The sequence below is a fragment of the Neolamprologus brichardi genome, chromosome 5, assembly GCF_056152115.1.
Source record: "Neolamprologus brichardi isolate AB-2024 chromosome 5, ASM5615211v1, whole genome shotgun sequence".
In the NCBI taxonomy this organism is placed as follows: Eukaryota; Metazoa; Chordata; class Actinopteri; order Cichliformes; family Cichlidae; genus Neolamprologus; species Neolamprologus brichardi.
This window is the reverse complement of record NC_142108.1, coordinates 7627339-7642546: the sequence shown is the minus strand read 5'-3', so window position 1 is coordinate 7642546 and position 15208 is coordinate 7627339. Positions and strand designations below refer to the sequence as shown.

General features: G+C 39.7%; 1 protein-coding gene and 1 non-coding gene across 3 annotated transcripts; both read right to left on the bottom strand.

Moving 5' to 3' along the window:
* Positions 1 to 224: 224 nt before the first annotated feature.
* tmf1 (TATA element modulatory factor 1) lies at positions 225 to 13617 on the bottom strand. Of its 2 annotated transcripts, none has more exons than XM_006784620.2 (17): positions 12992 to 13617; positions 11503 to 12872; positions 10707 to 10810; positions 8758 to 8884; positions 8464 to 8569; positions 8146 to 8288; positions 5607 to 5773; positions 4140 to 4296; positions 3926 to 4018; positions 3588 to 3744; positions 3278 to 3470; positions 2122 to 2191; positions 1943 to 2035; positions 1720 to 1839; positions 1425 to 1583; positions 1183 to 1308; positions 225 to 1042 (listed from the first exon to the last, which is right to left on the bottom strand). In XM_006784620.2, the coding sequence occupies exons 1-17, from the start codon at positions 13125 to 13127 to the stop codon at positions 902 to 904; spliced, it is 3462 nt and encodes a 1153-aa protein (XP_006784683.1). In that variant the 5' UTR covers positions 13128 to 13617; the 3' UTR covers positions 225 to 901. The 2 variants fall into 2 exon arrangements, with proteins under 2 accessions (XP_006784683.1, XP_006784684.1); XM_006784621.2 differs by having other exon boundaries at positions 11503 to 12869.
* On the bottom strand, positions 2419 to 2491 carry trnar-acg (transfer RNA arginine (anticodon ACG)). Its single transcript has one exon. It is a non-coding gene; the product is annotated as a tRNA-Arg (tRNA).
* Positions 13618 to 15208: the final 1591 nt, after the last annotated feature.

Here is a 15208-nt window from a genome sequence, read left to right as displayed (position 1 = left end):
CACATTATTACAAAATACATTTAGTTTAATAATAAAAACACAAATATTTAGTGCAAACTTGTTAATGTGCTTTGCCTCTTACAGAATATTATTCAAATGTAACTAAGACCACTCAGTTTCAGAATATCATCTCACATTCTAGGTGTTACAATATGGCATTAGTAATTTGTATCAGTCATTTTTTTAAGTTTTAGTCTTGCCAAAAAGTGAAAGAGACACATATAATTGTTCAGAACAGATTTATTGTTGTGTTGCACTGAGATGTAGTGTTTTATTTGAATGCAATGAAAATTCGATCTTCTGTGTGATTTAACAATAAAGAACCAACTTACTTTTTACTAACCTAATAAATGTATATTAATTTACATATGTATAAAGTTTGAAATCCAATCTTCAGGATTTCACTCAAAGACTACTTAAGCCTACACCACACTTTGTGATCTGTAAGGTGTTAAGAACAATACATAAATTTCTCTGTACAATGCATTTTATATATATCTTAAACCCTTCTGATTATGAAGAAATGTTGGATGAATTCATATAGTGAAAAAACCTTCACCAGCTCATACAATTTAAACTATACAATACTATGTCAAAGGTTCAATCACAAGAAATTTTGAAAGCAAACTCCCAAAGATTCCAGATGGACGAGTCAAGTCAACGTCAACAATTCTTCACATACTGATTCTGTATTCATTGTATGCTTTGCACAATTCCAATATTGACACTTAAATAAAGTATATGATAATCAATTAAAACAAAATAACATAAATATGAATGAATTTCCTTCTTACACAGTGATTCAACTTAAAAGTTCTGCATCATTGTTTCTTGTGAATGCATTTATTGTTGATATTGTCAGCTGATTCGTGCCCCAAAATAACACATGAAGGAAACTGGTTTATTTCTGGTTCTTCAGCAATTCGTCGATTTGGGTTTTGTACATATTCTTTACATCTTCAAGGTCCAGTCTCAGTTCCTCTGCTTCTTCAGCCTTTTCTCCATACATCTGCAGAATGGTGTTATGCCTCTGCTCCAGATCCTGAAATGCACAGCCACAATAATCAGAAGACACTCTGCAAATAAGCCCCTTCAAGAGGAAATATGATTCAATTCAAGTTTTGACATCTGGGAGCATGGAAAATGTATAACATTAATTCCCTGCACTGTACAGCCTTGTACCTTCAGCTGAACTTTCAACTTGGGGATCTCTTTCACCTTCTCCTCCATCTCATCGTTTTGATTTGTGAGTCGAACCAGCTCCTGTGCCATCACAGATCGTCTCCTCTCCAGATTAGCGATCTCAAGCTAAAAAGGGGAGAAAAAGAAAAGGAAAAAAAGGTGAGGTGCACTACAAATAACTGCGTGCATTTGCTGATAGCAGAAGTAACAGCCTAATCACTAACATTTTAATTCAACATTACCTGCAGCTGTGCTATCTCTCCTTCTCTCAGTTTGAGTTGAGACTGGAGGTTTTCTATGATGCTGGAGCCTCCAGACAGTCTGGCCGCCTCATACAGGTTGGTCCCACTCATCGACATGGACATACTCATAGTGCCCAGCGAATGGTCTAAAGAGTCATCCTGCGGATGGATTAAGAAGAAGGAGAAAAATAATGTACAAAAGGACATCACAGCATTAAAAACTCATCTTCAGTTTACAGATTTTAACCTTTTTTATTGTATTCCTAACTACCTCTATGAGAAAAGTGGAATGCACCTGTGAAAGAACAGAAGTGTGCAGCCCATTGTCTGCCCCACTCATCGAGCTGGAGCGAGACAAGGAGGGTGTAGATGATGCTAGGGCCTCTCCAACTGATTGTGTCGTGGCCTTTCGCTCCTGATAGGACACAATTGAAATAATGAAGTCATGACTGAATGAAGAAAAGTCAAAACAGAAAAGAAAAGAAAAAAAAAACAACGTATAAGAGATTCTCTCAAACCTTTTCCTTGAGTGCTTCCTGTGCCAAATAGCATTTCTTCTTTTCTTGCTCTACCTTCATCTTCTCCATCTCTAACTGATTAGTCAGCAGTAACTGGTAGAAGGAGCAAAAAAAGATGCCCATGACAAATCATTTTCATACAAGACAACATCATAAGTAGAAAATAGCTTTTTTGGTACCTTTTCTTTCTTTGTTTCCTCTAACGTTCGATTGTGTTCTCCTCGCAGGTTGTCCAATTCCACACGATCCCTACATTGATAAAACGAGCAAAAAGTCACCAAAAAAAAATTAAACAGCAATAAAAACAGTGCAATACATCTGTGAAATGCTACAAATGAAAGCCTGTGTGATATAAAGGATTACTTTTCTACTCAAGGAGAAGATACATGGTTCCTCAGGGAGAAAAAAAAAGGTTTATATCTAATGTATTTATATTTCCAACAACTTGTTTTTTGTGAAAAGACCAAAAACAGTGACGAGCCAGCCAGGAGTCGAACCTAGAATCTTCTGATCCGTAGTCAGACGCGTTATCCATTGCGCCACTGGCCCCACCTCACCCGCTGCTTTCCTCATCAAAGAAAACAGTCTGCCACTGAAACCGTGTGCTGACACATGAGTGGGTGTTGAGGGGCCTCAGCTCCACAGTCACAAATGGCTTTGTTGAAAAACAAAAGCACTCCAGGAAGGATTAGCATTACAAGCGAGACTACTGTGACTCAGTTTTCTGTCTCACTGAGAAAAACCCGAGCTACTTATTTCTTTTCACATACATATGAAAGAACAAAACCAAACTGCAATCTACAAACAAAGCCTAGCAGAGACTGTAAGATGTTTTTCACCATTAATCTTAACACAGAATATTTTTCTATTGGCACAACATAAAACCACAACCAAAGAGATTTCATTTCATTCAGAGCAACTAATGCAATAAATGCAGCATTCATTGTGCTGCTCAAACTCTTTGTGTTGTTAACTGATGTTTCAAAGCAGGTTTTTGGAACCAATAAGAAAAACCACAGCGAAAAAAGACAAATGAAATTCAAAGTCAGGCTCTAAGTTCTACACAAAGCCTCTCTGACAACGTGGAGAACAATCCCATTTTTGACAGTCACACTAACACTTTTTTTTGTGCAAAGCAAAGAAAAGCCACCAACAACCAAACGGCAAAAATTGATAATTATCAAACAAACTAACCACACATATGTTTATTTTAACTCCACATATAAGCCACATACAGTAAACGCGGTATACATGATGATGGGGATGATCTACATGAGCACTTAACCCTGTAGACTCCAGTTTGTTTGGTTGTTGTTTTTTTTTTTAATTTATTACCTGCTGCTCTCATCTTCCAATTTCTCCCTCTTGTTTTTCTCAGCATCCAGCTGTGCCAGAAGCCTGGCTTTCTCCTGCCGAAGCAAGGAATTCTGGGATTCCAGAGATGCTAACTGGGACTTAATGGACAACAGTTCTTCTGTTGCTGATCGCTCTTTCTCCACAGCAATGGCTAGCTGCGCCTGGGCATCCGCTGTTTAGAGGGGGTGCAAAAACAAATCAAGCTTTTATTCCCCGCTTTCTACGATATTGTAATTTGCTGTTTGTTTTACACAGACATGGTGTACAAGCTTAAATCCCTAACTCTCACCAAGCCTGTCAGAGATATTCTTCTCAAGTTTTTCCCACGAGGCCGTTTGACCACCCAGTGAGGCCTGTAGGTTCTCAATTTGTCGCAGTAAAGGTCGCGTGGCAGAGGTAACGCTCTGGCTGAGCTCCTGGTTCCTAGTTTCTGCATCCTGAAGTCTCTGACAGAAGACAAGAAATGATGGCATGCATTAAAAAAAGAATCCTGTTGCTATATTTAGAAAAAAGATGAGCCCTTTACTGTCATTGTACATGTACCACGAAATTGTTGTAAAATTATTTTCTTCTATCAAAATGCATTTTTCGTCTATTGAGATAATTTAGTTGGAAATAGTATGTTACCTGTTGAAGTTCACTGATCTCCTCTCTCAAATAATCTTCTTTCCTGGCCTGCTGTTGCTCTGCTCTCTGCAGTGCCAGCCTCAGGTCAGCCACCTGTACACAGCATTAGACAACAATATAATGTTGAGTTAACTATTTTTTAAATTGCACCAGTATTTTATATTTGATGTTTATCACATGTGTTTTATATATTTAGGGTGTGGCCCAGTGTTACCTGGTTTGCTAGGGCTTCCTGTTGTATCTTGGCCTCCTCCTGAGCCTTCTCCAGAGCCAGACTCAGCTGTTCTCTGGCCTGCGTCTCCCTGCTCAGAGCCACCTCTTCAGCCTCACTGGCCCTGCTGGCATTTACCTTGTGTAGTTCTGCTAGCTCCCTAACAGAGATATTGAAGAAGACCATCATCACTGTGACTTTCCATAAATATTACAATCAGCACATGTATCTATGTATATTTATTTAGAGTGGTCCTGGCTCTAAGGTAATATAATAATGAGATACCTTAGGCTACGTTCACACTGCAGGCAAAAATGCATCAAATCCGATTTTTTTGACCCAATGCGACCCATATCCGATCATGCTATGACAGTGTGAACAGCACAAATCCGATATTTTCAAATCCGATCTGGGTCACTTTTGTATGTGGTACTGAATCTAATACATATCCGATGTTTTAGAAAGCGACTGCTGTTTGAATGGTCATGTCGCATTAAATCCGTCTTTTGCATCACTGACACAAGACAGATGCCAATTATCAGCTCCGGAGAAGCGCCCGATAAGACATCGCAAACGCTTCCTGGCCATCCCGTGTAGATGTCAGTGAAACTGTTGGGAAGACAACGTTGGAGAAACATGAGCATGTTATTTGTACTGTATAATCTGCAGATTCTGACAGAAATCTGCAACTTTCCTTTGAAGCACCGCTCCTCTCTAAAACAGCAATAAGGATAATTATCAGGTTATTTACATTATTATGTAAATAAAATAACTTAATGCAAAAATTGGGAAACGTAAAGTCCGAAGTCTTTATATTAAGGGCCATCAGTCAAACAATATTGTTTGCTCTGGGTCTAAACAGAGCGCGTTGTGTGTGATGTCTTCTTTTGCGCATGCAGGCCGCTTGAGGGTTCACACTAGAGCGCCTTTGCTGTCGCATTTTATTTGTAGTGTGAACAAGCAGACAAAAAAATCGGATTTAATCAAAAAATCGGAATTGAGCATTAAGACCTGCAGTGTGAACGTAGCCTTAGTGTACATGGAACGAGCATGGCCATGAATTGTCACTTTAAATAAAAAGGCATGTGGAAAACAACCACATGGCTTGTTCTGTTTTAAAATACATATCAAAGTTCAACTTGTGGTTGTAAAACATTTAATCAGCCTGACTCACACAAATTAGTTTTTGGCTTTTGGCCAAAATGTGTGTCTTCACAGTGTAAATATGCCAATGAGGAAATAGTATCAAGGGAAACATAGGGAGAGAAAAAACTTTGCAAAAAGAAAACAACATGGATGAGTGCACTCTAATAGCTCTGGTTAACATATGAAGATCTTTACCAGTACAGTGACCGTTTAGGATCTGCACAGAATTCATCATGTTGTAGATAGATGGTAATCATAACTAAAAAAAAAAAAAGCAACACTGAAAACCCCACAATAGCAAGCTTATGAGGTTAGTTTGTTTACTTATAAGAGTTGTCCAGAGCAGCCTCGAGGCTCCTGTTTTTCTCCTGCAGCTCCTCAGTGTCTGACTGCAGCCTGCTCAGCTCCTTCTCCTGGCGCTCCACCACACCATTCAGCTTCTTGATGTTCTCTCTGTGCTGTTTCTCCACCTCCTCCTTTCCATCTAGAACCTGCACATAACAGGAAACCATGATAATTTTAAATATAGTTGAAGTGAATATCAATAATTGTCTACACTGGATGGGCAAATGAGATACAAATGTGTTTGAGAAAAAAAAAAACCTGAGAAAAAGTGACTTTATCATGTTACATTTACCAGTAATAAATGACTAGTAAATGCTATGATTTACAACATTGTTTTCTTGCAGGAGATCAAAAGAAAACAAAGTATAAGACTTTGGCTTGACATACCCTACGTTACACGTAAGGCTGGGCGATATGGCCTAAAATCCATATCGGGATATAATTTGAAGAATGTGCGGTAACGACATATCGCGATATATTCTTTTCTTCTGCATAATGTATTTTCCACACTATAAGGCACACTTAAAATCCTTGAATTTTCTCAAAAATCGAGAGTGTGCCTTATGTATGAATTCTGGTTGTGCTTACTGACCTCGAACCAATTTTGGCGAGCAGAAATCTGCTAAAAAATGTTTTAGTACAACTTTGGTTAGCCACTGCTTGATGGATTGTCAGAGCATTACGGCTGCTGTGGTGAGGAGCTTCGCGGAGTAATCTGGGTCCAAAACTTCATCTTCTTCAGGTCCCAAAGTCAAACGAACACTGAGAGTTAAAAACGGTCTGAATTCTTTCATCTTTAATAAAATCATCAGCGTTGCTGCTTTACCAGGTGTAACAATTAAGTTTAACATCCATGAAAACAGAATTTATTAAATTTAATGGAGTTATGAGTTAACAGGAAGTTAGCTTGCTAGTTTCCACCTAAACATGACATACCATGTTCTGACTGAGAGATTTTTGAAACTAATTAAAACGTACAGCTCTGCTATCACTTCCAACATAAATGAAGACAGAAAACTAAACAGCAGTGGTGCTTGCAGGGTTACTGAAGTTGGACTACCTGGTATATAATGTTGTGCTACGTGATTGCTAGCGACACAGCTATGTTAGCATAACATTAGCACAGTGAAGCTGGAGGATGAACGCAAACTTTTTTTCCACTCGATAAAAGTTAACGTGAGGGATTCTGGTGGTTAGGGACAAATGCAATCACACAGCAGGATGCTATACACGGGCCAAACTTCAGTCAGGAGAACAACTGAGATCATTCATCCACAATACAAGGTTAGTTATTAATATACTGCAACAACATGGGAATAGAACAGCTGCGAGAGAATTCAACATTAGTCAATCAATGCTACGGAAGTGGAGCAAGCGCAGTTTTTGGCTTTCCCACTATTTCAAAAGTGCTTCATCTTTTTGCTATGACTGTCGCCCAGCATAATTTGCAGATGATAATGGTTGTAGCCGCTGCGATGCTTTTGACCAAAACAGGCGCAGCTTGATGACATCATCAACATGCGCTATCGCGATAGAGCGGTATAGTCAAAATCTCTATCGTTGGCCAAATTTATATAGTTTCTATTGTATATCGTTTCTATCGCCCACCCCTAGTTACACGTGACCATGTTGAAGCCACAATCCACACTACCATAACAAACTGAGAAAACTAGTATGAGCAGCATTGTTTAACAGTGTAAGCAAATGTAACAGTGTTCTTAAGGTGTGCATTTACTCATCATTTTGGAAAGTGACATTTTTATTTTCCACAGTCTCAAGAGTATGATTCAAGGGGCTTTTTCATTTAAAACAGGGCGGAGGAGGTGACAGCTGTTGAGAGCTTGAAAGCATTTTGGAATTACTTTCATTTTTAAAACAAGCCCCGTCTAGTACCATTACTGAAAGGACATGCCAAAACAGGCAAGAAAAGTAAACCCCTCTTGTAATAAAACCAAATGAATTCCCATAAAATGAGAGCTGAAGAATAAAAACGCTCCCAATCAGCACAATTACGAGCAAGTTCAGCTTAATTATAAACTAATTAACAGGTACCTTTTGATTCTTCCAACATAAGATTTAACCACTAAACACTGAAAACAAAGAATTAATAATATTAATATTATTGTTTTTAATTAAAAATTATGATAACATTTTCTTAAAAATTATTGTAAATTAAATTAAATTGCATATATAAACCCCCAAATCACAACAGTAACCTCAAGGCACTTTACATTGTAAGGTAAATACCCTAAAATAATAGCGACTATCAGCGAATATCCCCATATGAACAAGCACTTGGCGACAGTGGAAAGAAAAAACTCCCTCTTAACAGGAAGAACCGGAAGCCATAATCGGTTAAAGGTGAGGGAAGGAAGAGAGAACAAAAAAAGTTGATCCAAGAAAATGAAATTAAACACAAAAACTCAAACTAAACTGCCTTAAAACTAAAATGCTTTAAATAACAGTCGGGTATGAACTTTTATTCAAGTGTAGTGTTGAACACATCCCAAATCCCTACCTGCTGGAGCTGTCTCAGCTCTTCCTCTTGATCCTTGATTTTCTTTTGTTGTTTGGTGATCTTTGTGTCACTCTCCTTCTCCTTCACACGCAGTTTCTTGATGATGTTGCTGTGCTGTAGCTGCTGTTTGGACAGCTTTTCACCTAAAAGTGAGAAAAATAAAAACCTACTCAGACACTTTAACAAAGCCGACATGTGATGCTAAGTAATCAGTAATAACCTAACCTGTAACAAGTAAGAGCTACTGTCTGACCAAGTGTTGATTATGCCATCTGTTGGTTGCGGTGAAGAAAAACATGTTCCGTAAACAAGTCTTACCCTCTTCCAGCAGACCTCTGATCTGCTCCTCCTTTTCCTTGATGATCTCCATTGTATCACTGGCGTTTAGTCTTGTGGAAAGCTCCTCTCGCAAACCCTTTATCTCCTACAGCACCAAAAGAATAAAATAAAAACTTTTCCACAAGAATTTTGGACATGTAAAGTTTTAATTGTCCATCTAGAAGTAATTTTGGTAGGAGAAATACATGAAAGGTCAGCACAGCCCTTGGAGAACTTTATTTATTTTGTTAATTATAAGTTAACAAGTCACAGACTAAGAGCTCTTAGCATTACCTTCTTAGCTATGTCTCTCTCTTTGCAGGCCAGCTGAGCCTTCCTTTCTGCCTCTGCTATACGCTGGGTGAACTCTTCCTTCAGGGACTGAACAGTGGAGCTCTCCTCCTTCAGACCTATCACTTCACTGGAGGATGAAAGACCTCATTAGTTTAAAAGCTCATTTTGAAAGATAACCTCAAGACCAAGCCAGCGTTTAAAAATCCATACTAGTAGATTAGTAATGACAATTCAGAGTCACTTAATTTTTAAGTAAAGGATTTGAAATTCTTAGCAGACTCTTACAGTACTGTCATGGCAATTTAGAAATCCATTTCATTAAATCAGATTGACTTATTCTCCCCTTGCTTGCTCAGTGTTTGCACAGTGGCATTATGCTGGTGACATTTCATCTCACCTACAGTGGGGCAAAAAAGTATTTAGTCAGCCACCGATTGTGCAAGTTCCCCCACTTAAAATGATGACAGAGGTCAGTAATTTGCACCAGAGGTACACTTCAACTGTGAGAGACAGAATGTGAAAAAAAAATCCATGAATTCACATGGTAGGATTTGTAAAGAATTTATTCGTAAATCAGGGTGGAAAAGAAGTATTTGGTCAATAACAAAAATACAACTCAATACTTTGTAACATAACCTTTGTTGGCAATAACAGAGGTCAAACGTTTACTATAGGTCTTTACCAGGTTTGCACACACAGTAGCTGGTATTTTGGCCCATTCCTCCATGCAGATCTTCTCAAGAGCAGTGATGTTTTGGGGCTGTCGCCGAGCAACACGGACTTTCAACTCCCGCCACAGATTTTCTATGGGGTTGAGGTCTGGAGACTGGCTAGGCCACTCCAGGACTTTCAAATGCTTCTTACGGAGCCACTCCTTTGTTGCCCGGGCGGTGTGTTTTGGATCATTGTCATGTTGGAAGACCCAGCCTCGTTTCATCTTCAAAGTTCTCACTGATGGAAGGAGGTTTTGGCTCAAAATCTCACGATACTTGGCCCCATTCATTCTGTCCTTAACGCGGATCAGTTGTCCTGTCCCCTTGGCAGAAAAACAGCCCCATAGCATGATGTTTCCACCCCCATGCTTCACAGTAGGTATGGTGTTCTTGGGATGCAACTCAGTATTCTTCTTCCTCCAAACACGACAAGTTGAGTTTATACCAAAAAGTTCTACTTTGGTTTCATCTGACCACATGACATTCTCCCAATCCTCTGCTGTATCATCCATGTGCTCTCTGGCAAACTTCAGATGGGCCTGGACATGCACTGGCTTCAGCAGCGGAACACGTCTGGCACTGCGGGATTTGATTCCCTGCCGTTGGTAGTGTGTTACTGATGGTGACCTTTGTTACTTTGGTCCCAGCTCTCTGCAGGTCATTCACCAGGTCCCCCCGTGTGGTTCTGGGATCTTTGCTCACCGTTCTCATGATCATTTTGACCCCACGGGATGAGATCTTGCGTGGAGCCCCAGATCGAGGGAGATTATCAGTGGTCTTGTATGTCTTCCATTTTCTGATGATTGCTCCCACAGTTGATTTTGTGGACAGGTGTCTTTTATACAGATGATGAGGTCAAACAGGTGCCATTCATACAGGTAACGAGTGGGGGACAGAAAAGCTTCTTATAGAAGACGTTACAGGTCTGTGAGAGCCAGGGATTTTCCTTGTTTGAGGTGACCAAATACTTATTTTCCACCCTGATTTACGAATAAATTCTTTACAAATCCTACCATGTGAATTCATGGATTTTTTTTTTCACATTCTGTCTCTCACAGTTGAAGTGTACCTCTGGTGCAAATTACTGACCTCTGTCATCATTTTAAGTGGGGGAACTTGCACAATCGGTGGCTGACTAAATACTTTTTTGCCCCACTGTACATATCAGGAAGACCAGCACTCCTGGCAAGATTGTTTACACTTCCTTTGTGAACCAGGTGTCTGCCTCATACTCACTCTTTCAGATTGTCACACTCCTCCTCCAGTCTGGCCTTGTCTTTGCTAACTGCCAGCAGCTGAGACTCTCTCTTCTCAAGGCGCCCCGATAGCTCATCAATAACCTATGACGTGACCACAACATGCTCTGTATTTACAGAAGATTCTAAAAATGTCACAAAAGAAATCATTTGGTTCTGTCTGAACAAGAAGCGAAATTCTTAAAGTTTTTTGATAAAGATTCCAATTTGTCAGGTAAATACATATTTATGGATAAAGAGAAACATTACTTAGATTATAAGCACTGTTATTCAATTCACTGAAAATAAATCCATAACTACTTTTAATACAACCAAGTAAACGATTTAGTCCTTTCTTAAGCAAATATTCAATAAAATTGCTGATTAAAAAGAAGCTTTAAAATAATCGTAAACAGAAAAAACAAAGTACCTAAAGTCACACTAAATGCGCTGAAGATCAAGCGCTGTACAGTTCACAAGCTGTCATGATGCTGTGACATGACAATCTAACAAAGCAATTTCTTCCTTTCTTGCATATGGAGGAGAAAAACTATGCTAAAAATGTTTTTTGTAAATGTATTATTTTTAAATGTGACTCATTTGCGACTTCATCAGTTATACATTACTTTTCAGTTACAGATAAAAACCTACCCTTCTTTGAGCAGTAACCATTTTGCAGGTTGTATATAATGGATTTTAGAAGCAATATGGACTTTTTCAACTAGATCTGGCAGTATGTGCATTGCATAAACAATCTTTTCAAATGACAGGACCAGATGCAGATAGCATTTGGTTACCTTTTGAAGCTCCAGTATCTGGACAGTTGAGGCACTTTTCATTTCTGCAGTGATTGGTGGAGTGATCTGTTCTTCAGCTGCAGCGGTGGCATCAGACAGTGTGAGATTAGCCTCCTGCTCTGTCAAGTCTTCGGGCTGCTCGCTATTCACAGGTGTCGCACTTCGTCCGCTTTCCTCCATCTCATCCAGCGACTGCTCCCGCATTGTTTCAGTGAATCCCTCCTCGTCATCTTCTTCCTTCTCATCTACCTTTGCTGCCTCTCCACCTTCCTGCTTCTGACATTCAGCTTGTTGCACTGTTAAAGGGGCAGGACCCGCAGTGACGGATGCTAGAGTCCGACTGCCAGGGATTTCGTCATCCGAGTTGACCTCACTGACGCTCCGGCTATCCAGTGACTGCACGCTAAAGGAATCAATACGCTCAAATGCATCTGAGGAGGAACCACAGCTCTCTGTGAGTTTTGGGTAGTCTTCTAGTCGAGGAAAATCTCCACATGTGGAGGCAGTGAGAAGCTGGAAGGAGCCCTGCATTAGGTGAAGGCCAGTCTTTCCTTCACCGGTTTCTTGTCTAGAGCTGGCTGAGCTCTCGCTCAGCACACTCTCATGGTCAAGCACTTCAATGTCACTGGTGGTTGAGGTTCCTGAGGAGAAAGCACTAACTGGAGGAGAGGGTGTATCATTCTGACGATCCTCTGTCTTTGAGTCTTTATGCTCTAGGAGTACTTCCTTAGTGGATACGGGAGGTGACGGATCAGAAGGGGCAGCACTCTTAGGTTGAGGGGAATCTGTGGTATCCTTCTCTGGTTGGTGTTCTACTGAAGTGTGTGACTGCTCTGCTTTTGAGTCAACAGAAACTACTGAGTCAGCATCTGTTTTCACACTGCTTGCTTTACTGTCAGAGTCACAAGGAAGATCACTGGAAGAGGAAACAGGAGAAACTGGCTGCAGGAGGACAGTGTCTGCTGGTGAGGGCTTGATCTCCACCACCTGGATCTCAGCAGCTTTCTGACTCTCATGGATCTTATCAGCAGGTCCAGATTGAGGACCCTCAACCACAAATGACATTTGACTCTCCACATCTTTTTGGACAACAGCCTCTTTGCTTTTCTTTTCTTTCTCCTGAGGCCGCCTTTGAGATTTAGTAGGGGGTACCGACACAACCTGAGTTTTGGTGACAGCCTGTGAATCTCCAGGTGACAAAAAGGCACTGAAAAAATTTTCGGATTCATCCACAACAGTACGAGTGACGGGAGTAGTGATGGCTTCCGATGAAGGGGGTGGTGTGATGGTCTTTTCCTCAGCGGGTGCTTCCCACTGTGTCAGCCCCCAGCCTCCACTTAATGAAAGCTTTCCAGGTAATGTGACATCTGCTGAGAAAGATTATTTATGTCAAGTCTTTCGATAGCTTTAGCTTCTAATGTTACATTTGCATATCATTTACATACATCAACATTTGCTGTTAACACGCTATATTACATTAATTACTTACCGTCGTGGGGCATTACAGTTGTACCACCCCACTGGTCCTCCTCTTTGATGTCCAGAACTCGGTCGATTGACTTTTGAGCTGATGTTAAAGCTTGTTTAGCGAAGCTGGACAGGTGAGATGCGTTGAACCAACTCATTTTGCTTATAAGGCAAGACAGCAAGCAAACTCCAAGTTCAGGATTTGTAACACGGATGTTAGAGCGAATTCAGCGTCAGCAGAAGAATACGTTTATTTTTTCCGTTTTTCCATTTTTTATATAGATATATAATCAAGGCCGACCGGGTGGGAATAATCTGCACTGTCAAAACGGTCTGTCCACTCCAAGCTTTGATGACAGCAAGTTACCAAACAGCTAGTTAGCAATGCATACCTCTGGTGAATATGGACAGTACCAATGCACTATAGTTTCGGATCGAAAACTGACAAGCTGGCCCTCAAAATCGCTTTCACGCCAAAGGTCAGTCATGCAGGAATACAGTTATCCCCAGAACTCTGCGACCATCGCAAATTCAGACCATTCTCACGTTTAATCCCAAATTTCACGGCTACTTTCCTTGGTTGTCATCGTTTGTTTTGGTCGCTCTCAACTTGTAGCAATGCTAGCATTAGCTTGCTCGCTGCTTCCTTTTCCACGTAGCACAGTGACGTCATTATCCGGTCTGAGCCGTAACCCGGCGCAGAAGCGCGTCCGTGCCCCTCCCCCTCCGTAAATATTAGCACAACAGACAGCTATCAGCCAGCAAACGTATCATTGGTTATTAAACTGTCTCTTAAATCTATTTTTGTGTTTTATTTATTAACACAGGATACGAGTAAAATAAGGAGTAAAAGAGAGTTTGACTTTGAAACCATTTGTCATTCGTTTCATCAGTGTTTATTAACCAAAATGTTTGTTTGATTGATGCAAAGAACTTTCTTAGAAGGAAAACCAAAAATTCAGCTTTAAAGAAAGGACATTGCGATATGGTCTGAAAATAAGAACATGAACAAAATATATATATATTGTTTTTTTCTCTTTTTCAGCTCATCTTTTTGGAAAAATTTCACATTAATTAGATGAACTTTTCTATCAGGAACTTTTGCAATATAGCACAATGACTAATTTAAAAAAAAATTAGCTTTCCTATATTTTTTCTGTGCTCTATTTGTTGTGATATAACCCTGGCATTCAAAGGCTGTATGTAAATATGTTAAGCTTCTGAAGTTTACCCTGGCTCTTGAGCAATCCTTTTGGGAACCAGATCCACCTAGGACGTAGTGCCAACTCCTGCTAAGAATAATCTTATTATAACACATTTAATTGGAAATATCTATATTTAAAAATATGTGAATGTGCTTGAATATGTGAGGAAAAATATTTGGTTATTTAAAGGTGGATTTTGATGTAGTTTGTTTGCTAAAACAGTATTTTCTGGTTTGTTGCCTCAGGAACACTATGCAGTTAAATCACCTTTCTTAGGGCAATACTGATAAAGTAGTGCCTCTAAACTTTGGTTTAGAGGCACTACTAAACCAAAGTTTAGTAGTGCCTGAACTGTTTAGTTTAGGTGCTGAACTGTTTTAGGTGCTGAACTGCTCCAAAACACCTGATTCTGATCCATTTATCAAGCACCTGCCATGTTTAATACCCAGCTGATCATCTGAACTGTTGGAGCAGGGATTGGGGTCATGGTTTTGACTTTGGTTAAGTGGTGGTATATATAAGTAGGCAAACCATACATTAATATTAACTAACTTCTAGGAAATGAGCAACAACAACAGTATACATCTATATTTCCACCTCATCCAAAAAAAGAAAATTACAAAGATGTTTAATATCAAGTGTAAATTGGCTTCGCACCACAAATACAGGTGATTTAATTAGAGATGGAACCATATAACAAAACAGTAACAGCTTTTGTGTTAACATTTATATTTAAACAACATAAAAATGATTAGATTAAAAAAAATGAATAGAACGCCTGCTGGCCTGCTGCTCTGGTAGATTTTGGATGTGAGGGGGACCTCAGTAAGTAACTGCTTTTGAGTTGGGTGGAGATGTTGACATTGCAGGAGAGGTTTTCGAAGATTTAGACACCTAGGCTACACCTGTTTGATAGAAGCAAATCCAGTAGAATTTATACATTTTTTTGTTTTGTTTTGTTTCGGTTTATCTGTCATTTTCGGTTTTTTTAATTGAGCAGCTAACACAGCTAACGCCTAACAGGAAGAAGGTGC